At 42.4% G+C, this 23637-nt stretch overlaps 2 protein-coding genes across 3 annotated transcripts in view; one reads left to right on the forward strand and one right to left on the reverse strand.

The window, feature by feature from the left end:
- The first annotated feature begins 8382 nt into the window (after positions 1 to 8382).
- Positions 8383 to 23637, forward strand: part of MIOS (meiosis regulator for oocyte development) — a 39517-nt gene continuing 24262 nt past the window's right edge. Inside the window, exons 1-4 of the mRNA XM_080666231.1 lie at positions 8383 to 8687; positions 9564 to 9700; positions 16498 to 17836; positions 18165 to 18263. Coding sequence (XP_080522357.1) covers positions 16546 to 17836; positions 18165 to 18263 — 1390 coding nt within the window. The 5' untranslated portion in view covers positions 8383 to 8687; positions 9564 to 9700; positions 16498 to 16545. The remainder of the gene's footprint in view (positions 8688 to 9563; positions 9701 to 16497; positions 17837 to 18164; positions 18264 to 23637) is intronic.
- Positions 18374 to 23637, reverse strand: part of RPA3 (replication protein A3) — a 53352-nt gene continuing 48088 nt past the window's right edge. The window contains exons 4-5 of one of the 2 annotated variants that reach the window (XM_080666247.1): positions 23236 to 23386; positions 18374 to 19181 (exon numbers count right to left, since the gene is read on the reverse strand). In XM_080666247.1, the coding sequence (XP_080522373.1) occupies positions 23274 to 23386 (113 nt within the window). In that variant the 3' untranslated portion in view covers positions 18374 to 19181; positions 23236 to 23273. The remainder of the gene's footprint in view (positions 19182 to 23235; positions 23387 to 23637) is intronic. The other variant, XM_080666245.1, reaches the window with a different exon arrangement.

Genomic DNA, 23637 nt, shown 5'->3' on the forward strand with positions numbered 1-23637 from the left:
TTAAAAAAAAAAATGTTAATACTCTACCTAAGTAGAATCTATATTGGCTTTATTTTTTAAGTTAAATTTTGTTTATTTATTTATTTTTGTTAGTCCTCACCCAAGAATATTTTTCCATTGATTTTTAGAGAATGGAAGGGAGGAAGGGGGAAAAGAGAGAGAGAGAGAGAGAGAGAGAGAGAGAGAGAGAGAGAGAGAGAGAGAGAGAGAACAAAACATTGATGTGAGAGAAACACATCTTTGGTTGCCTCAGGGGATCGAACCTGCAACCCAGGTACCTGCCCTTGACTGGGAATCAAACCCGAGACTCTTCAATGCAAGGACCAATGTTCTAAATACAGGCCAGGGCTATATTGGCTTTATTTGTTTTGGGACTAGTGCTAAGATCTCCATTTTAGTAGTGATGGTATTTGGGGGTCCTAGGATCATTTAAAAGGAATCAAAGTTTAGGATGACTTGTATATATCAGAAGGTTTTATTTGCACGAGGTTGCAGTAACAAATAAAAAGGCTAGTAACATATCAGTTTCAACTTGTATCACATACGTCTAGACTGAGATCAAGGTACAGTGAAATGTTTCACAATCTTTCTCCCAATTCACCCACTTCTCATACTGCCTATTGAGAATAGAAAAGAACATTATCAAGAAGTGAGAAGACAGTGAAGCTTCTTACCCAGTTTGGTTTGTTGTCAGAGGTCCTCTTCTGTTTTGCTTTTGTTTTTTTTTCCAGTATAAAATCTTGGTGTAGTAGAATTTATAACATTTGCCCCAAAGCTCTGAAGTGTCTGGGATTTATTACCCTTCTTGTCTTCAAGAGTATGACTTGGACATTCTCTCATGTCATTCATAAGGAAATTAAAGAAACACCAAAATGCTATTGGTCCTATTTATGAACTTAGGAAAGGATGAAAAGCATTCAAAGACGATAGGGAAGTGGAAATTGTCATTGGGAATCAAATGTAGAAAATGTGGCATTGCTTAAGTCTGGAGCAGCGTGACTCCAGTGCTCCACCCCTCACCAAATTCTGATGGAGTTGACTCTTCCGCATTCCCTCTACTCAATTAGTTTTGTATTGTTTACTCCCTGATAACTCTTGCTTCATTGTTTGGCACTTGGTCCAGGGCTTGAATAATTGTGCCACATATGCAACACCCTAAATCACAGAAACAGGGTAATTTCCACTGTACCAAGCTTATGACTATTAAAATCTTTCTCTAAAATTTTCCTTCAAAATTGATATTTTATTCTGCGTTACTTATTCTTTACTAAGAGCAAATAATTTTATACCAAAAAGACAGTTAATTTTTTACAATTTTCCTTTCTAAGAAATATCTGAAAGTGGATAGGTTTTGTTCTGTCATAGGTTTGAATGTTCGATTTTTTAAAAAAATTACTGTTTTCAGTCAGTGGATAGAGTGGTCAAGTTTTTCATACAGAGTTGTCCAAAAGAGAAAGATTAGATCTATTTAAGCTTGGACCAAATTCTACTTTTATTGAGGAAAGTATTTTCTTTTTTTATTTAGTTGGCTTTACTTTCAGGTAATAGAAAGTGTTGTACTCTATTTAGTGATTTATTTGATTGCCCACTAGATGGTATTTAACCTTTTTTTGTATTGGGGACAAATGATAGCATTGAATCTCAGAACTGGAGGGACACTTAGATTTGTCCATTTCACAGATGGCAAATTTAGGGCAGATGTTGTGACCCATTCAAAGGTCATACCAGGGGTCGGTGAGGGAATACAGTTTAGATGTTTGTGAGTCAGTTGGCCATCTTTCATTATTCCTCAATACCCCAGGAAGTAGCTAAGCCTTTGTACCATCCAGATTTGTGCCAGAGCAGGAGAACAATTCCTGGTCTATGGCCAACAATTTATGTCTGAAAAATATGGATTTTATTTCAGTGGCAACTGGCTCAGAACAAATTACCTTGGGCTAAATTCCAGTGTGCACTGAGTCTCATATGTCATTGTGTAAATCTTAATGCCTGCGCCATCCAAGGCACTGAACAATACTCCTAGAACCCTGAGTTGAAGAACTTTCTCCTCTAGGTTTGGGTGGGTTCGCCTGAGTAGTTGGTATTGTTACACTGATTTCAGTGACCTGTGGAGCATGTAATTGATACCTGATCAAAACACAGACAGTAATATAAGTACATATCATTATCTTGAATACGTTTCAGAAACTCAACACCCGTTTTAATTTCCTGGTCAGTCCATTTGAAATTTAATAAGAATATCCAACAAAGAAAGTTTTAAAAGTAACTCTATTGAATTCCTAGAACAAAAATGTTTTAAGAACATTAAATTACTTATTACCTCACATTATGTCAACCCATTACAACTCTGGTTTACAAAAAAATTGTCACTTGGTTGCAGGCACATACCCAGTGAGGAGTGTGCAGGAGGCAGCTGATCGATGTTTCTCTCTCATCGATGTTTCTAAGTCTCTATCCCTCTCCCTTCCTCTCTGTAAAAAATTAATAAAAAATATTTTTTTAAAAATTGTCACTAATTAAGGTAATAAAGGCATTTGTTTTTTGTTACATCTAAATTATATCGTTTCGCTTGGACAATAGTTTGTTTCTTCTTCTACTTTTTTAAATTATGTACAAAAGGTAAACTACCCATCGACAAAGTTTTAAGTAAAAAGGACTTGAGGTGAATTATTATTTTTACTATTCAGGGATATAAAAAACTTTTAAAAAAATATTTTTATTGCTTTCAGAGAGGAAGGGAGAGGGAAAGATAGAAACTTCAATGATGAGAGAGAATCATTGATTGGCTGCCTCCTGAATGCCCCCTACAACCTGGGCATGTGCCCTAACTGGGAATCGAACCATGACCTCCTGGTTCATAGGTTCCACACTCAAGCACTGATCCACGCTGGCCAGGCTAAAATTTTTTTAATGACATAAACCCCTACACAAATATAAGGTACTATTAGAATCATGGTTCATTGTTTATATCCAGAACTATAGATTTTGAAATTACACATGTATAATTTTACTTAATGTATATAGCATTTATTTAAGTATATATTTTCTATTATACTAAGTGATCAAATTCAGAAATGCCAGATATAACACAAATCAGTGAGGACTGACATTGGGTATTGTGGAACTATTGTTTGAAAAAAAGATATTTGGGCACCACCTTGTGGGACTTTGTAGAAAGACATGGTGTGAGAGAGCTTGTCTACGATCACTGACAGATTAAAATTCCCAATTGCCTCTGAACAGGTAGAATGTAAGTTGCTTTCAGCAAATTCTCAGGGTAGGGAAATAATGAGATGAATCAAAGGAGTGACAAAACTACTTTTATATCTGAATCAAGAAACGAAGTAACATCTGATGTAATCTGAAAATAATTCATTTAATAACATTAATTTAGTTTCTACTATGGACAGGCATTGGATAGAAAACAAATAAAATAAGATCCAGTCTCTTCAACCCAGTGGAGGAGATAGGCAAGTAAAAGGCAATGGCAGATTTAAAAAAAAATTTTAAGTAATCAAATATCTAATTCTAGTTGATGGTACCATGCTGAAGTGTTTGGGAGCCAATTGTACTGGTGTCTGCAACTTACTTTGCAATGCATCATAAAAGAAGAAGATGGGTAGCGAGATGGGTAGATGAATAAATATATGATACAGAAAATGTGTCTATTATGTCCAATGTTAATTGCAGAATCAAGGTGCTGGAATTTGCTGTATCATTCTGTCAACTCTTCTGTATGCTTGAAAATTTTAATAACAAAGTGTTAGACAAAAGAGGCAATGTCAGTGCAGTGTGATACTACCTATAAATGAGACCTGCAGAGCGGGCACCAGCCCGTACTGTGCCACGGAGGTTGGAAGTGCAGGCACCAGAGAGTAAGTAAGTTTATGCCATGTTAAAAGGCTTAGAATTTATCTTGAGGGCAATGAGGAACCATGAGACAATTTTAAGCAAAGGAGTGACATGATCACATTTTCATATTAGAAAACTCACTCTGGTGACTTTGTGAAGAATTAATTCTAGGAAACAAAGCCTAGAGACTGAGAGACCTACCAGGAACCTTACTAAAATGCCAATGAGAGCCAATAAGGCTCTCAAGACCAGCAGTGGGATTGAAAAGAAGTGAATAATTTTGAGAAATACTTAGGAAGCAGTTAATTGGCCTAGAAAAGGGAAGGAAATGAAGAAGGACAGTACCCAGTGGTTTTCTGAAAAGTATTTAACAATTGGCTCTCTGAAAAAAAGAAAGTGTGTGTGTATATGTGTCCATAAGTTTATTATAAATGCTACTGATATAGCCCTAACCGATTTGGCTCAGTGGATAGAGCATCGGCCTGCGGACTGAAGGGTCCCAGGTTCAATTCCGGTCAAGGGCATGTACCTTGGTTGTGGGCACATCCCCAGTAGGGGGTGTTGCAGGAGGCAGCTGATCGATGTTTCCCTCTCATCAATGTTTTCAACTCTCTATCCCTCTCCCTTCATCTCTGTAAAAAATCAATAAAATATATTTTAAAAAAGATATAAATGCTACTGATATAAAGGAGTATGTAGTATACAAGTAATAACAAAATATACATTATCCTCTATTGATTCTCACAGAACACTTGCATAGATTTTTGCCAAATTCTCGTATCCTTAGTAAGCCTATGATTGCAACTGATGAATGACTAGTTCCAACAGGAATGTTGATTGACATTTCCATTTTAACAAATATGATGCCCTGCTAGTGTATATGATCCTTCTGCTAGTATATAACTTTTGGTACTTCATCCTCCCCTTATTCACTTATCCCTGCAGGAGGAGGAGTTTGATTTCTCCTGAATTATGGGGGTGATAGTCTAACATCCCTTGATCTATTTCTACTGAACAGGCATACACAGCAGTTAAAGTCATGGAGGTAAAAATACCAGCATTTTTTATCAGTAAAGCTGAGTGTGACTTGGACCTGCAACCCCACCCACGCTTCCTGATGCTTTCATCCATATGTAGACTTTGGGCTTTCTCACCAGTCTTCCAGCTGCAAAGGGTGACACTCGCTACCTCCAATCCTTGGATCCTGAATTGTAGGTATTGTGAAGATGAGGTCACACATGCATAAGACTTTTTAAAAAATATATTTTTATTGATTTCAGAGGGGAAGGGAGAGGAAGAGACATAGAAACATCAATGATGAGAGAGAATTATTGATCGGCTGCCCCCCCTGCCCCAACACTGGGGACCGAGGCCGCAACACAGGCATGTGCCCCTGACCAGAACCAAACCCGGGATCCTTCAGTCCTCAGGCCAACACTCCATCCACTGAGCCAAACCGGTTAGGACCGTGGTTGGCAAACTGCGGCTCGCGAGCCACATGCGGTCTTTGGCCCCTTGAGTGTGGCTCTTCCACAAAATACCACGGCCTGGGCGAGACTATTTTGAAGAAGTGGCATTAGAAGAAGTTTAAGTTTAAAAAATTTGGCTCTCCAAAGAAATTTCAATCATTGTACTGTTGATATTTGGCTCTGTTGACTAATGAGTTTGCCAACCACTGGGTTAGGGCATGCATAGAACTTTTAACACATTAACTCTACCTGTTCAGTAAAAATGGGCCAACATTTGTCAGCCTTCTTTAGAGATTGCCTTGCCTGAGAAAATGGACTCATTCAAAGTCCCACTTCCTTCAAGGGACAGCTCACATCAATGATACATCCACATCAGTGGGTAGTATAAAGGCCTGGAATCCTTGTCCCAACTCAAGACATCTCTGAAGGGCCAGTCCAGTTCTAAAGTTTCCCATGAATTGGCTGAGGCCTTTGTTGACATTGAATCACAGCTCAGCTTCTCACTCTACCCAATCCAGCATCTTTCTCCCACCTTCTGCAGGTGATGATCCCAAGAACATTCCTCAATAAGTATCCTACATCCTAATCTCCATCTCAGAGTATGGTTCTCAGGGCACCCAACCTTAGAGTGTTAAGTGAGCCTATCTTGTAAAGTATCTGGCACATAGTATATGTCCATAGTTGTTTGTTGTAAAACAAACAAATAATCCAATGGGAGTAAGTAGAATGGAAATGAAAGTTCAAGAAGAAAAAATAGAATAATATAGAATTCCCTGTAACTAAAGAATAGCTTACTCACAAAATTTAAAAATGAAAATAGTGAGAAACCATCATTAAAGTATTTAAGTTTTGTTGGATGCAACAGAGGAGGGTGGGGAAGAGGGGCAGAGATCAATCAAAGAATATGAATGCAGCCCTAGCCAGTGTGGCTCAGTAGATAGAGCATCAGCCCAGGCACTGAAGGGTGGTGGGTTCAATTCCAAGTCAAGGGCATGTACCTCAGTTGCAGGTTTGATCCCTGGTGAGGGCACATGTGGGAGGCAACCAATAGATGTGTCTCTCTCACATCAGTGTTTCTCTCTCCTCACTCCCTTCCTCTCTCTAAAAATCAATGTGAAAAAATATCCTCGAATGAGGATACCAAAAACCCAGAATATATGTGCATATATGCATAGCCAGACAATAATGAGGTGAAGGCCCGGGCAGGGCACAGGCAGAGAGCCTGGAGGAGGAAGAAAAAGCGGGGAGATATGGGGGACATCGCTAATAGTGTCAACAATAAAAAATGTATTAAAAATCATAACCTTGGCAGCTATGTAAGGTTCTTGACAATATTAGATGTAATCCCCCAAATGTATGAATAAGTGCATTGACTTATATAATTTGGAAGTATGCTAGAATACTTTTGAAAACCGCTATTTTAAAACATCTCAGATCTTGGGCCCGGTCAAGTAGTTCAGTTGGCTAGAGCAGTGGTCGGCAAATTAGTCAACAGAGCAGCAAACCGCAGCTCACGAGCCGCCGTTTGCCCACCACTGGGTTAGAGCATCATCCTGGTACATCAAGGTTGTAGATTCACTCTCAAGAAACATACAAGAAACAACCAATGAATGCATAAATTAGTGTTTCTCTCTCTCGTCCTCTAAAAAAAAAAAATCAATAAATAAAAAGTTATATCTATTAAAAAATATGTCTATTAAATATCTCAGATCTCATCTTCAACCTTTGTAAAAAGATTACCTAAGCCATGTCAAATGTTTACAGGACCAAAATTTCCTCTTGATGCCTAAGAGCAAAATTTGCTCTCAGGTAAAGACTGATTTAGTACATGTGGAAGTAAAGGGAGCTGGGATTAGCCAGTCACATTCTCCACAGAATGTTCTGCCTTGAAGGTCACCAGAACTAAGCTCTTTTACATCCATCACCAGTAGCCTGACACCATCCATTTTTAAGCATGAACAGACAAGCAAAGATTGCCAGAAATCTGAAGAAAGCCTGTGTCGGATTTGTAACACTGGTGCAGCACCATTTGCTGTAACGTGGGAGCCAGAAATCTAGAAATCTCTTTCTTCCTCACTCAGTCAATCATCCCACTTTGTAAACATTCCTCAGGTCACACAATTCTCTCTATCCCCACTCTGCACACGGCTGGTAGTTTGGGTTACCATCATCTGTCATTGGGATGCTTACCCTGTCCGTTTCCCATTTCCTCCCCAAACTGATCACACCACTGGCCTGTTTAAAACCCTTCAGTGCAATGACTTCACCAATGCTTTTAGGTAAAAGTCCATCCGAATTCACGGACCTGGTTTCCAAATGCCTTTCTGATACAGCATCTTAATCTCTCCCCACTCGTCTACTCATACATCCATACTGCACTGCCACCCCACTGCTTTGCCCTCCCCCTGACCTTGCACTTGCTCTTCCTCCACCCAAGAAGACTCTTCTCTTCCAAACCACTCTCTCGTTCCCTTTCCTGGCTAATCCCATACTCGTCCTTCATTTCTCAACCGAGTGGGCCTCCAAGAAACGTTGTTGATACCCCCAAATTAAGGGGGCGCCCCTCCCGTAGAGCACTGTATTAGCCCCAAAGAGGCATCACTCTAATTGCCTGCTTCCTGTGAGATCATGTCTTTTTGGTTCATTTTGGTGTCCCCAGCATTGGTGCCAGCTACACGATAGAACTTGGTTGTGGAATGAGAAAATTAGCCAATAAATCGTGAACGAAATACCTGGGCCTTTCTCGTACATCGGTCAACATAAATTTTTAATGAAAATTTTAACATACCAAATGAACTAAAGCATATAAAGTGCTTAAAACAATAAACGTGCCTCTGAGAAGCTGCCCAGGTCCCTGGCCAGGATCCCGCCCCAGAGCTCGGGGCGGGGCGGCAGGAGCGGATCAGGGCGCTGAGGGCGGGGCCTGCAGGAGCGAACCAGTGCGCTGGGGGCGGGGCCAGCAGGAGTGGACCAGTGCGCTGGGGGCGGGGCTAGCAGGAGTGGACCAGTGCGCTGGGGGCGGGGCCAGCAGGAGTGGACCAGTGCGCTGGGGGAGGGGCCTGTGTACGGGGCGTTGGGGGCGGGGTCTCCCGAGAAGTTCCCTCTTCCTCCCCCCCCCCCGCTCCGGGGCGGGGCACTCCCGGGCTCGTGAAGGGGCGGAGCTCGTGGGCCAGGAACTCCCCTTCCCAGCCCGAGGCGTGGCCGCGCGTCGCGGAGGCGCGGCTGTGGGGTCGTGGGTCCCGGCCGGGTGGGCCCATGTTACGGGCCGCGCCGCCATCTTGCCCGTGTTGGGGGTGACTCCCGCGGCGGGAGCGCGGCCACCAGGCTGGAGGCGGCTGTGCGGCGCCCGCGCGGCCTCCTAAGTCGGTGAGTGTGGCTCGGCTAGGTCTCGTTCTCCCAAAAGGAAGGCCAGAGTCGAGGGATCATGGGCGCCGTTGAAAGTCCGGGAGTGGGCGGACCGGGGGCCTCCTCGGAGCCGGGGCGCTGGGAGTGGGGTTCTCGCTGCAGGAACCGCGCGGGGCTTCGGAGGGCGCCTCGGGGTGGCGGGCCGCCCGAGGTCCCGCAGGGACTTCGCGGCGCTTGGGCCACGCTGCAGCCTCGGTGGCGGCGGGTTTGTGCGGAACTGCGTCCTCGCCAAGGACCCGAGGATCCGCCAGGTGCCCAGAGCGTGGGAGCCGCCCTCAGACTCCAGGTTTCCCGGGAATCGCAACAAGCCCTGCGCTCGGTGTAGTCTACCAAATACTTACTGTCAGCTCTGTTCTCTGCGTGTAGGAGTAATGAGAATTCCACAAGAGGGTAAACTAAACCTCTCAAGTGTGGCGTGAGCATAGCAAATGATGGCCTTTTGCATAACTTTAAGGGTAATTTGCATATAGATACAGTGCATATAGGGCCTAGAAGATGGTGGTGGTTGGAATTTATTTAAACTGCTACTGTTGTTTTTTTGGTCATAGTCAGAAAAGTAGAAAACGACAAAAAACGCATGTGAAAGCGTGATTGGCTACCTTGTACGCTTCGATTACAGATCACACGCAGCCCAGTAGCCAGGTGCGGCTGAAATATGCTGTTAGTGTAAAACACACATTGGATTTCCAAGCTGGTACCCAAACAAAAAACGTCTCAATAATGTTTACATTGATTACATATTGAAAAGGATAATACTTTTTTGATATGTTGGGTTAAATAAAACATTATTAAATTTAATTTCATCTATTTCTTTTTCTTTTTCAACGTGGCTACTAGAAAACTATGATTCACACTATATTTCTGTTGGACAATACTGCTGTCTACCTTCTGCTGAGGAACACAGAAGCAACATGGCTTTCCTTTGCTCAGACACCACTGCAGGGAAGTGAGCACTTGACTTGTTAAACTGGAAGGTGAGGATCTAACTATAAGCTGTAATTACTGCAGATTCCACCCCTTTATGCCCCCAATTTTTCAATGTCTCCAACACTTAAAAAACATTAAATTCTAGGGATGTTTAAGGGAATCATAGTGATACATCATCTGTTTGATGTGAAGAACTCAATTTGATTGTCACAACTTTGTGAGATGGAGATTGGTGTATTAAGGGACTTGTTAGGGTCTAGCTAGTGAGTGGCTAGAGGTCTTCTGACTTCAGGTTCAGCTTTCTTTGTTCTTCACCATATTCCTATGAATATGAGCCATATTTATGCTCATGAGCCAGATTCTGTGTATATTGTGTATTGGATTATAAAGAAATACGTTTTTTAAGAGGGTGCTTATAGATGTACTTCTCTGTTCAGGGCCAGTTTTATGGTATGCAACCAGTGAGTTACATAAGGCCCATCATTTAGAAGGGCTGTCACCTTAATTTTTTAACAAGGTGGCGGGGAGGGGGGGTGCTGTATTTTCAATTTGGGTCGGGCTCTGCAAATGATGTGGCTGATTTTTTCTCTATGCAGTAATCTAGAATGGGAGTTAGGAGGTGTTGGACAAGAACCAAAACATCTGGTTTTCACTTTACTTCTACTAGTATCTGAAATGAGAAGGGTTTGCTAGTCTCTCTCAAGTTCTTTGATTCTGTATGATTTACTGTAATCAGATTTTGTGGATGATACTGTATTTTACATGCATAACCTCAAAGAAATCCTATGATTCTCCATTGAGTGCCATGTAAATCAAATAGTTTGTAAGGTTATAGTAATTCTATTTGTTGTTTAAGATGGATTTTTCCTTGTGGTATTAAGTTTAATTACCATTTATCGTTCATGTAAAGCAGTGGTGGGGAACCTTTTTTCTGCCAAGGATATTTGGATATTTATAACCTCATTTTCAGGCTGCACAATTAATCAACTTAAAAATTAGCCTGCTGTATTTGGTCAAACATTTAATTAACTCACCCCTAATGCCTTGGCAGGGCCAGCCCAAATGATTTCTCGGGCCTTACACAGCCCACAGGCTGGACAGTCCCCACCCCTGATATAAAGAGTGTGGTTGTGGGACGGAAGTGTGGATAAAAAGTATGCTTATTTAAGCAATTATTTTTTAGTGAGATAGGAAGATGGGTCAGATCTCAGGATACCTCCAGTTTAGAGGTTTCCTCTGTTAAGGCATGAGTATGAACCATTACTTGACAGTATCTGTTCCTTCTTTTTGTTGTCTTAGTTACTATTTAGTACATGAGGTGCTTCTCTTCCTTCTCATTCCTAAATTTTTAAATTCTCTTTAAGATTGGACATAACTTCAGCACTAGAATGCAGTCTGCTTGGGCTGCCATAACAAAATACCATAGACTGAATGGCTTAAACAACAGAAATAACTTTTTCACCGTTTTGGAGACTGGAGATCTGAGATCAGGGTGCCAGTGTGGTCCAGTTCTGGTAGGAGCTCTCTTCTTGACTTGCAGATAGCTGCCTTCTTGCTGTGTTCTCACATGGTGGGGTGAGAGTTTTGGTATCTCTTTCTCATATAAGAGCGCCAATTAGACCAGGGCTCCACCTTTATGACCTAATTTAACCTTAACCACCTCTTTCAAGGCTCTGTCTCCAATACAGTCACATGGGGGGTTAGGACTTCAGCATGTGAATATTGGGGAGACATAATCCAGTCTATTGCAGCCAGGGACCTTATCTGTCCTTGTTCAGTAATGTGTTCATAGCATTTAGAATAGTGTGTAGAACATAGAAATTGCCTAATAAATATTTACAGCATAAATGAAAGACAGTGTATTAGAGTGATCCTCTCTTCAGGTGGCTATTTGTGGGCTCCAGTCCATCATTGGAACAGTTATAACAGTGGGCACTTTGCTCTTGGTTGGAGCCAGCTTCTCAGAGGTAATGGGTGGAAAGATGAGGAGATTGGTAAAACTTGGAGATAGCAGTGATAAGTATCAGAGGGAGCATTTAACAAGTACATTCATTTAACAAGTATCTAGTAAAGGCCTAATTCTGTGCTGGGAACTAGAGGTACAAATGGAGAGCAGAAGATATTTTACCTGCTCTTATCCTATATAATAAAAGCCCAGCAACCGAATGGCTGAAGGACCAGAATGACTGGTCGACCAGTTGTTATGACACACACTGACCACCAGGGGTAGACGTTCAGTGCAGGAGCTGCCCCCTGGTGGTCAGTGCACTCTCACAGTGGGAGTGCCACTTGGCTGACCGGGATGAGCGGCACTCCCACGGCAAGCCAATCCCTGCAGGCCATGCCCCCACCACTGCACAAATCCCATGCACCAGCCCTCTAGTGGAGTTTATAATCTAGTAGAAGAGTCACAGGGGGTGATATAAAGGGAAAGAATACTGTCCAATGAAAGTATCTATCTAAGAAACCTGATGTAGACTGTAGACTGTGGAGGGATAGTGGATGGATGATGTCAAGCTTGAGCAGGAGTTAATTTGGCCAAGAAGGGAAGGAAGAATGGAGGGGCTTGCCTGGCTGGCATGGCTCAGTGGTTGAGCATCGACTGATGGACCAGGAGGTCATGGCTTAATTCCCAGTCAGGGCACATGCCTGGGTTGCAGGCTTGATCCCCAGTAGGGGGTGTGCTGGAGGCAGCAGATCAATGATTCTCTCTCATCATTGATGTTTCTCTCTCCCTCTCCCTTCCTCTCTGAAATCAATAAAAATTTATATTAAAAAAAAAAGGATGAAGGGGCTGTTTACATTCTAGAAAGAACATGTAGCTAGAACATTCAAGGAGAATGGTGTACATTGAGGCTGGAGCAGTAGATGGAGGTCAAAGCATGTGGGGTTTTAAAAGTTATGTTGAATATTTGGAGTTCTAGTAAGAGCATTTAGAAATCATTATAGGGTTTTAAGCAGGGGTTGGATAACCTGCTTACGTTTGTATTTTTAAAAGATCACTGTGATACTGTGATAAAGATGAATTTCATGAAAGCCGGAGTAGAAAGGTGAATAAAACAATTGCTGGACCAACAATTGCTGGACCAAGCTAGATATTGTTGTATACCTTAATTTCTTATGGGGTCAGTCTGCAGAGCTTTGGCACTCAGCAGCTGAGTGGAGGAAAGAGGACAGTAATAATTGGGTTGATCTAGGGTTGAGAAGGCAAACTCAGACTGGCATGGAAGTGAAGAAATTGAGGATGGTGATAGGAATGTAATTGAAATGATTGATCTTGGGCTTCAGATCTGTTAAGGAAGGAAATAAGCCAACATACAAATTCTTAAAGGTTTTTCCCAGTCATCTAAATTTTGAGTCTATTGAAATTCTAGACTGATAATTTCTGACTGAAACTTTTAAAAGATCAAAAAGCAGTGCAAGTATTTTTAAGTTGAATTTATTTAGTATATCTTTATTAAGAGTCTGTGGCAGGCTCTATATCTAGAGATATGAATGAACCATACCTTCACCCTTTAAGAACTGACATGATTGTAAAGATACCAATTGTCATGAAGATTATAAGTACCTTTCTTCATTTTTAATCCAGACTATAATTTGCTCTAGCCAGATTTGGTAGGAAACAGACATTTACAATTTTGTAAGTAGCTTTTATTACTAAAATATTATTTTAACATAGCTATTTTTAGTTTGTGCTTAAGATACTAGGGTATCTTTTTAAAAATCTCATTTTGATAAAGCTTATAGAATTGAAAACTGAAAATGCCTCTAGTGATTACTTAATTTAGTTTCCCAAAGTGCAATTTGTGTACCACTGGTCATAAACAGGATGATTTTAGGTAAAACACAGTCAAGTATTTTTTAATTTTTTAAGAATAGCTTAGCCCTAGCCAGTTTGACTCAGTGGACAGAGCGTCAGCCTTCGGACTGAAGGGTCCTGAGTTCGAGTCGGGTCAAGGGCACTTGCTTGGGTTGCAGGCTCAGTCCCCAGTAGGGGGCCTGCAGGAGGCAGCTGATCAATTATTCTCTTTCATCATTGATGTTTCTCTCTCTCTGACCCTTTTCCTTTCTCTCTGAAATCAATAAAAATATATTAAAAGATTAAAAAAAAGAATAGTTTATTGATTTTTAGAGAGAGAGGGAGAGAGAAAGAAATATTGGTGTGAGAGCACAACATGGATTGGCTGCCTCTTGCATGCCCTCTATCAAGAATTGAGCCACAACCCGGACATGTGCCCGTGACCAAGAATTGAACCTGCAATTGCTAGTGCACGGACAATGCCCAAACCATTTAGCACACTTGCTAGGGCCAGTCAAGTATTTTTAATAGTTATATGTTTATTTTAATGTATGTTAGAAAAAATATACTTAGCAGTATCATACCTATAATTCATAAACCTTATGATGAGGTTAAAATCAATTTTCATATTTTAAAATGAGCCAATTTAAAGAAAACTGTTAAATAACCACACAGGTGGTACATGAATGACTAAAGTTTGAGAAACCCTAATCTAAACCAACTCTTACTGTATAGGTGAGGAAACAAAAGACCCAAACACAAAAGCCTTTCTAAGGCTTATAGCTAATATACTAGTACATACGTTAGAGCTAGGAATAGAACTCAATTCTTCTTAATACATTTCAGTGTTTATTCTGCACGAGGGCTGCTTCTTATTGTTGAAAATTGAGGAAGAGACCTCTTTCTTACTAGTGGCATTGCATTTTAAATCTGCATTATGGTGGCCACATATGGCTATTTATATTAAAAATAGAGGCCCGGTGCACAGATTTGTGCACCAGAGGGGGCCCTCGGCCTGGCCTGTACCCTCTCGCAATGCGGGACCCCTCGAGGGATATTGGACAGCCGGTTTTGGTCCAATCCCCTCGCCCCTTCCCTCTGAGATTCATCAGTCTGTTCCATGTTTCCATGCCTGTGGTTTCTGCTCCTGCATTGAGAGTCTGCACCCTGGTTCTCAGTGCACGTCATAGCTACTGGACAGTCAGCCAGTCGCTTAGGCTTTTATATATAGATTAATTAAAATTACATAAAATTTAAAATTTATACTAGTCATATTTCTTGGGCTCAGTGGCTCACATGTAGCCAGTAGCTACCATGTTGAACAGTGCAGATTTAGAACATTTCTATCATTACAGAAAGTACAAATAGATAGTACTGATCTAAACATGATTCATAATGCCTTAAAATTTTATCCCCTTCAAATAGATGATACTTACTAATTTTCTCACCACACTGAAGTTATTTTAACACTGAGATTAAATTGAAGGTACTAGTAACAGTGAAATTAAGATAATTGATCTTGGGAAATAAAGCCAGAATGGAGTTCTCAGATTTTTACCAGTCATCTTATTGGAGGAAGTTCTTTTTTTCCCTTTTTATCATTAAACTAAAGGCCTGGTACATGAAATTCATACATGGGGGGGGGGGGGGGGGGGCGTGTCCCTCAGCCCAGCCTGCACCCTCTCCAATCTGGGACCCCTCAAGGGATGTCCGACATCCCTCTCACAATCCAGGACTGCTGGCTCTCAACTGCTCGCCCGGTTGCTTTCCTGATTACCCCTAACCGCTTCTGCCTGCCAGCCTGATCACCACCTAACCGCTCCCCTGCCAGCCTGATTGATGCCTAACTGCTCCCCTGCCAGCCTGTTTGCCCCTAACTGCCCTCCCCTGCAGGCCTGGCCTGGTCACCCCTAACTGCCCTCCCCTGCAGGCCTGGTCCCCCCCAACTGCTCTCCCCTGCAGGCCTGGGTCCCCCCCAACTGCCCTCCCCTGCAGGCCTGGTCACCCCTAACTGCCCTCCCCTGCAGGCCTGGTCCCCCCCAACTGCTCTCCCCTGCAGGCCTGGGTCCCTCCCAACTGCCTCTCCCTGCAGGCCTGGTCGCCCCAACTTCCCTCCTCTGCCGGCTTGGTCACCCCTAACTCCCCTCCCCTGCAGGCTTGATCGCCCCCAACTGCCCTCTCTTGCAGGCCTGGTCCCTCCCAACTGCCCTCCCCTGCTGGCCTCATCGCTCACAACTGCCGGCGTTGCAGTCCTGGTCCCTCCCAACTGCCCTCCCTTGCTAGCCATCTTGTGGTGGCCATCCTGTGTCCACATGGGGACAGGATCTTTGACCACATGGGGGCAGCCATCTTGTGTGTTGGAGTGATGGTCAATCTGCATATTACTCTTTTATTAGGTAGGATAGAGGCCTGGTGCACAGGTGGGGGCCAGCTGGTTTGCCCTGAAGTGTGTCCCGGATCAGGGTGGGGGTTCCTTGGGGTGTGGGGCAGCCTGGGCGAGGGGCCTGTGGTGGTTTGCAGGCCGGCCACGCCCCCTGGTGACCCAAGCGGAGGCCCTGGTATCTGGGGTTTATTTATCTTCTACAATTGAAACTTTGTAGCCTGGAGCGGAGCCAAGCCTTCTGCTTGCTCCGAGGTGACAGCCATTTCTGTTGGGATTTATGTATCTTCTATCATTGAAACTTTGTAGCCTTGAGTGGAGTCCTAGGCCGGCAAGGGCAGGTGGAAAGCTTGGCTTCCTCCATTACCGGGGAAACCCAAGCCTCCCTCCTGCTCTCAGTGGCCGTAGCCATTTTGGTTGGGTTTATTTGCATATTTGCTCCTGATTGGCTGGTGGGCGTGGCTTGTGGGTGTAGCGGAGGTACGGTCAATTTGCATGTTATTATTTTATTCGATAGGATATTATCTTGGATTCATAGCAGACAGAAGAAATGTATATACATTGAAAAACAGAGTACCTGTACTAGTATTTCTTGACTTTCTGAATAGTTTATTCAACTTAGAATTATATTTTGTTAACATTTTAAACTTTTCATTTTTAAACAGATATTCAGTGAATGGACCTGACTGGACACTTTGAGCACATCAATAAACATGAGTGGTACCAAACCTGATATATTGTGGGCACCACACCAGGTTGATAGATTTGTTGTATGTGACTCAGAACTGAGCCTTTATCATGTGGAATCTACTGTGAATTCGGAACTCAAAGCTGGATCTTTACGTTTATCTGAAGACTCTGCGGCTACTTTGCTATCAATAAATTCAGATACACCCTATATGAAATGTGTTGCTTGGTATCTCAATTATGATCCTGAATGTCTCCTAGCCGTTGGACAAGCAAATGGTCGAGTTGTACTCACAAGTCTTGGTCAAGATCACAACTCAAAGTTCAGAGATTTGATAGGAAAAGAATTTGTTCCAAAACATGCACGACAATGCAATACTCTTGCATGGAATCCATTGGATAGTAACTGGCTTGCTGCTGGTCTAGATAAACATAGAGCTGATTTTTCAGTGCTGATTTGGGATATCTGCAGCAAATATACTCCTGATATAGTCCCCATGGAAAAAGTGAGACTTACAGCAGGTGAAACTGAAACAACATTATTAGTAACAAAACCACTTTATGAATTAGGACAGAATGATGCTTGTCTCTCTCTTTGTTGGCTTCCACGGGACCAGAAACTTCTCCTTGCTGGTATGCATCGTAACCTAGCCATATTTGATCTTCGGAATACAAGCCAAAAGATGTTTGTAAATACAAAAGCTGTTCAGGGGGTGACAGTAGACCCATACTTCCATGATCGTGTTGCTTCCTTCTATGAAGGTCAGGTTGCAATATGGGATCTTAGGAAATTTGAGAAGCCAGTTTTGACTTTGACCGAGCAACCGAAACCCTTAACAAAAGTTGCATGGTGTCCAACTAGGACTGGTCTGCTTGCCACTTTAACAAGGGATAGTAATATTATTAGATTATATGATATGCAGCATACACCCACTCCCATTGGGGATGAAACTGAACCCACAATAATTGAAAGAAGTGTGCAACCTTGTGACAATTACATTGCTTCCTTTGCTTGGCATCCAACAAGTCAAAATCGAATGATAGTTGTAACTCCCAACCGAACAATGTCTGACTTCACTGTTTTTGAAAGGATATCTCTTGCCTGGAGCCCAATTACATCTTTAATGTGGGCTTGTGGTCGTCATTTGTATGAATGTACAGAAGAAAATGATAATTCTTTAGAAAAAGATATAGCAACAAAGATGCGCCTTCGGGCTTTATCAAGGTACGGACTTGATACAGAACAAGTGTGGAGAAACCATATTTTAGCTGGAAATGAAGATCCACAGCTCAAGTCACTCTGGTATACTCTGCACTATATCCTTTGTGTTGTGAATTTCCAGATGAATCAGATAGAAATGTTCTTGAAGTTTGTTGAAAGGTCAGTCTGTAAATATACTGAATGTTTTATATACAAATACAAGTTATATAATGCTAAAATTAGAAACTAAAATTGTTTAAAACTGTAGAACTTGAAATACTGCTTTTGCAGATGTGTAGGAGGAAGAAAGTATAACTCCATAATAGAGTAGAACCACTTCGTTTGCACTGACGCCTATTATGAATTGGCTTCAAATCAAAATAAATATAGCTTTGAAATATTTTATTATGTATTATTAGTAGTATTTCCTATGCATGTAAATACTCATGAAGCAGTATACAGAAGATATGGACCAGAAATCTCCAGGCAACAAAGGATCATTGGTTTATGCAGGGATTAAATCAATTGTAAAATCATCTTTGGGTAAGAAAATTCTATTTTTTGCAATATGTTCATAATTTTTGTACTTTTATATTTCCCCATTATTTATGTATTTCAGGATAGTATACATAAATACTTTTTTTTTCTCTTTTGGGTTTTAAGTAGATTGTGGTGCGGTGTTTCTTCCTTTTCCGCGTCCCGCACGGAAAGGGAGAAAGACAGGTTCCTGAGGGGAGGAGCTGGGGATTAAGAAAATAGAGAAAGAAAGAGACAAGAGACAGAAATAGATTCAAACTGGGTGCCCGGTGGCTTCCTGTCCTCTGATAGACAGTCACACTCACCTCAGACAACACAGCATATTGATTGGTTTCCAAAAGGGATTTTATGATCAAAAGGAGTTTTGGGTGTGCCCAAATCCTATTAATCAGGATCTGAGTAAGCTCCTTATTTTGGGTGGGTCAAGGTCCATTTTGTTCCTCATTCCAAGTACATGGGTACTGATAACAGAATTCTGCCAGTGCCCTTGGGCTCAGCTAATAAGAATTAAAAAAGTATCCATGTGCCTTCCCAGACGGCTCTCTACATCTCCCCCATTTTAATTTTTTAAAAGAAATCTTGCATTTACAGACCAGAAATAAGCATATAAGAACAAAAAATGTTTAGGTCCCAATTTCAATGTTCAAAAGTTCCGAGTCCAAATTTTAATGTCAAACAGTTCTGAGTCCAAGTTTCAATGTCCAAAAGTTCCAAGTGTACATGTCAGCAATGACATCTGGATGGTGGACAAATGGTGGCAATGCAGGTTTGACTTCTGGTTTGGTCCTGGGCAACCTGCAGTGACAGCTGCTGACTGCTAGCATGGAAAGGTGTCGTCAGCGTCTTCCATATCTGGACTGTTTCTCCTCTTCATGGCTGAATTATTTCCTGCTAATTCCTCTCTGTTGCAGGAATCCACATGGTCTTGGAGTTTTTGGAAATATAAACATATTCTCATCCAAAGGTTAATAAAGAAATCTTTTTTATGAATTTTACTTGGGATCCTTTTAAATTTTTGCCCAAAATTATGACTGCTTTAGGGTTCATTGCATGTTAAGCGATTTTAACATGAAATGAACTACCAATAGAAATTTTGATTAATACTTTAGGAACAGCCTTTTGTACAATTAGATTTTCTTGAATATTCCCTTATTTCATTTAGCCAATTTCAATTAATCTGAAAACTTGACTATTTTACTGTCAAATTTAATACTTTAAAAACAATTTTAGTTAATGGAAAGGATTATATGCATCCTTGAGAAAGCCCTGAGCACTCCTGGATTTAGGCTAGATTTAGGTATAGGGCAGCTGCCATCAACCACTTCTCTGTTGCCTGGGTCTCAGTCTTAGCTGGGCCAAGTCTCTTGTTTGTAACTGGGTCTCAGTCTTAGCTGGGCCAAATCTGTTTGTTGCCTGGGTCCCAATCTGAGCTGGGCATGGGAAGCACGAAGCAGCCATGGGGCAGGAGACCTCCCTCAGAAGGGGCGAGTGTTCAAGCCCCTGTAATGTTGGGGGGGTGAGGATCTGTGCCACACCTCTGTTGACCCCCAAGTTCTCTCCTGATGGCCCCCTGCGACTGTGCCTGTCTTAGGTTGCCCCTCCCTTGAGGAGTCTTAACCCGTCATTGACTAACCAGCCATCCTCTGGGACCAAGCAGGGTGATGTAAGGTTCAGTTCTGTCTCCTTGGTAGCCTATGCCCCTATGGCCTCCATGCCCAGCACCTGCCTTGGGATCCCCCCACTGGTGGGGGGGCCCCGGCATTGATCATATATCTTGGGGAACCCAGGTTTCTTCTCCAGGGAGGGCCCAGCTCACACCATTGTGCGAGAGACAGATCTATGGTACCATCCAACATGACGTTTCAACCTCAGAATGAACTGAAAACTCAAGCAACAGCTGTGGGCAATTGAATTGTGAGAAGAGGGTTCCTTTTGACAAAAAGGGCCAATATAGAATGCTCAAGTACCTTCCCAAGGGGCCTTTCACACAGTGGAAGGAATTGAATCCTTTCATGTCCCTTTTAAATTGCTGCCAAACATTAAAAAAAAATTTAGATTTTTAAGTTTGTTTGGATTAATTGTACAATATGCTGTTCGTAAAATATCAAAAATTATAATGACATTGTTGAATAATACCATGCATTTTCAAGTATATTAGATGTTTTAAAAGGATTTCTTTTAAGAAGAGAGAATAATTTTCTTGTATTACTCTGGCCCTTGGAGCTTTACAAGAATCATCTCTGTTAAGGCCTTGAAATTTTAACATGGAAAAAAATCCATCAAACAAATATTTATATTCATATATGATTTACTAGTTTTTGCATGCGCCATTCATATGCAAACTTGTTATCTACTTCCTGCTGGTTACTTGCCTCGGGGCGGGAATTTCAAAAGGGGCTGCTTAAAATGCCTTGGGAAACTAGCTTTAATTTGTCTCCCAGTTCATCTTCGCCATCTTTACAGCTAAAATCTCTAGGGTTTTTATTCTGTACACAGAAAAGTGTCAAGCCCAGCTCAAAAACTATGCGCACTCGTTTTTAAACTGGCCTTTTCACTTTACATGAGCACAGAAATCCCCGATGCATTTATGAATTTGTAAAAACTTTAATTCATTAGCTGGAAAAAGGAAAGATGGCGAATATATGAGGCCTCTTAAGGTGGCTTTCTTGGGGAGTGGTGTCTATATTGGACCGCCACGTGTCTCTCCCCTACATCCTGCTTACTTTAGGGGAAGTTTTTGCAACAGATCTGGCCACATTTTTTCATGCTTAAAAGACAGATGTCAAATTTTTTTTCTTTATAACTAACACCCAATTTGGCCAAGATCAGAATCTTCCTGCGGATTATTTTATGAATTTTAAAGAAAACTTTTAAGTAATCTCATTGCAGGAGAGCAGATAGCTTTGCCCTCTCCTGCCACCTTTAAACTTCTCTGCACTAGAGGCTGAGAGACTTGGCCAATGCCTTGTAGATTGGCAGTAGCTGTATTAAGAGGCCATGCAGGGGGCCAGTGCCTGGAGGCAATCACGGAAACATCTGCCCCGGTATCTATTGTTCCTCGGAAAAATTTCCCATTTAATTTTAACTCTAGCTCTGGGCGCCCTTGTTTAACTAGCTGTGCCCAGTACATTTGATTAGAGGATCCAAATCCTCTTTCTCCCCGAAGCTCTGTGGAGAGAAGTTTCCCAGCCGTACAATAGGGCAAGATTACAATCTGGGCTATCCTAGTTTCTGGAGAAATTTGAATTATGGTACTTGTTATCTGTGCTATAACTTTAATTTCACCAGTATAGTCTTGATCTATCACACCTGGTAAAACTTGAAATCCTTTCATAGATAAGCTACTTCTTCCTAAAATAAGTCCCATGGTGCCCTTAGGTAATGGTCCATAAATCCCTGTAGGGATTGCTTGTGGACCCATATCGGGAGTTAGTACATATTTGGCGGTGGGACAGAGGTCCAATCCTGCACTTCCTGGGGTGGCGCGGTAGAGTTCCCTGATAGTGGACCGATTGTAGGCAGGCCGATATGGTATGACAGAGCCCCCACTGTTTGGCGGGGCCGGCCCCATTTGCCGCTTCCCTGATGTGGGTCAAGAGGCTGGCCATCAATGCCTCTCTGGGACCAGCAGTTATTGGCCCAGTGTCTTCCCCTGCCGCAGCGAGGACAAAACCCCAACTGCGGAGCAGGGAGACTAGGAGCTGAACTTCCTTGTCCCCTTGAGGCAACCTGTTGCCAGCAATTCTTTGCAATATGGCCTGGCCTTCCGCAAGTGAAACAAGTCCGTTTTTCTTTGCTCCCTGAATGGTCCCTTTGCAGAGACTTCTTCAATGCAGCAGCCAAAGTCACTCCCTGAACATAGGATGGCCCAATATCAGCACAAATACGGATGAACTCAGAAATTGACCCCCTTTTTCTGTAGGGGCGTAGAGCCTCCTGACATGTTCTATTGGCATTCTCAAAAGCCAGTTGCTTCACTAACAGGGATCCCGTATTGGAATCTCCAACCACTCTGTCTACTGCCTGAAGCAACCGTGCCACAAAGTCCTGATAGGGCTCCTCTGGCCCCTGTATAATTTTTGTAACGTCCATGCTTTTCTCTCCCTTAGTGGGCAACTCCCTCCAAGCCTTAGTGCCACAAATATTTATCTGCTGATAAGCTTGCAAAGGGAACATCATCTGAGCCTGTAAGCTGCTACATGTTCCAGTTCCTATTAACATTTCAAGAGTGATAGGCACACCTTGTTGTTGATTTTTAGCTGCCTGTTTTTCACTAATTTCAGTCCAATTGGATTTCCACAGTAAATAATCTCCAGGGGAAAGACATGCCTTAGCCAATGTTTGCCAGTCTTGAGGAGGCAGATCTTCACTAATTACAGTGTCAATCAAGCTCAAGACAAATGGAGAAGTGGGGCCATACGTGGAGACAGAGGTTTTAAACTCCTTGAGGGTTTTAAAAGGAATGGCCTCGTGCACTCTCAGTATCTGCCCTGGGTTGGTAGGGTCTGGCCTTTCTAGGATCGGATACATTGAAAATCCTGTAATATCCTCTCCAGGTCGTCATGCCTTCTGTAAGGTCAGCTGTAAAGGGGATAGTACCGGCTGCACAGCAGTTGTAGTTACTTTCATATTTGGCTGTGTGCCAGTTTCTGGCTGTAAAGGCCGGGGGGTTAGGGTTGTTTTTTCAAAACTGTGAGCAAGATCTTCCTCATCATCTAAATCATCTCGCTCATGGTAATGTTTGTATCTCCTTTTCTCAATCTCTGGCTTCCGCTCATATTTAGGAGGTAAATACTTGTTAGGCCGACTCTTAAGAGCAGCGGCAGGAGCGGCAGCGGGTGAAGGGGGGGAAGGTGGGGGTAAGGAGGAGGAGGAGGAGGAAGAATCTCCTTTCCGAGACTGAATTACCCATGTTTATACCCGGTTATTCAAGTGAATTCACAATTCACAATACACAATACACTTCCCAAAAACTTACCTTAATCTGTGCGCACGTCGTGGAAGTGACCCCCTCGCCTATTTTCCCTCCGTACTCAGGTCCCTGTTCGGGTGCCAAATGTGGTGCGGTGTTTCTTCCTTTTCCGAGTATCGCACGGAAAGGGAGAAAGACAGGTTCCTGAGGGGAGGAGCTGGGGATTAAGAAAATAGAGAAAGAAAGAGACAAGAGACAGAAATAGATTCAAACTGGGTGCCGGGTGGCTTCCTGTCCTCTGATAGAGAGACAGTCACACTCACCTCAGACAACACAGCATATTGATTGGTTTCCAAAAGGGATTTTATGATCAAAAGGAGTTTTGGGTGTGCCCAAATCCTATTCATCAGGATCTGAGTAAGCTCCTTATTTTGGGTGGGTCAAGGTCCTTTTTGTTCCTCATTCCAA

This window comes from Plecotus auritus (assembly GCF_963455305.1).
Source record: "Plecotus auritus genome assembly, chromosome: 4".
Lineage (NCBI taxonomy): Eukaryota > Metazoa > Chordata > Mammalia > Chiroptera > Vespertilionidae > Plecotus > Plecotus auritus.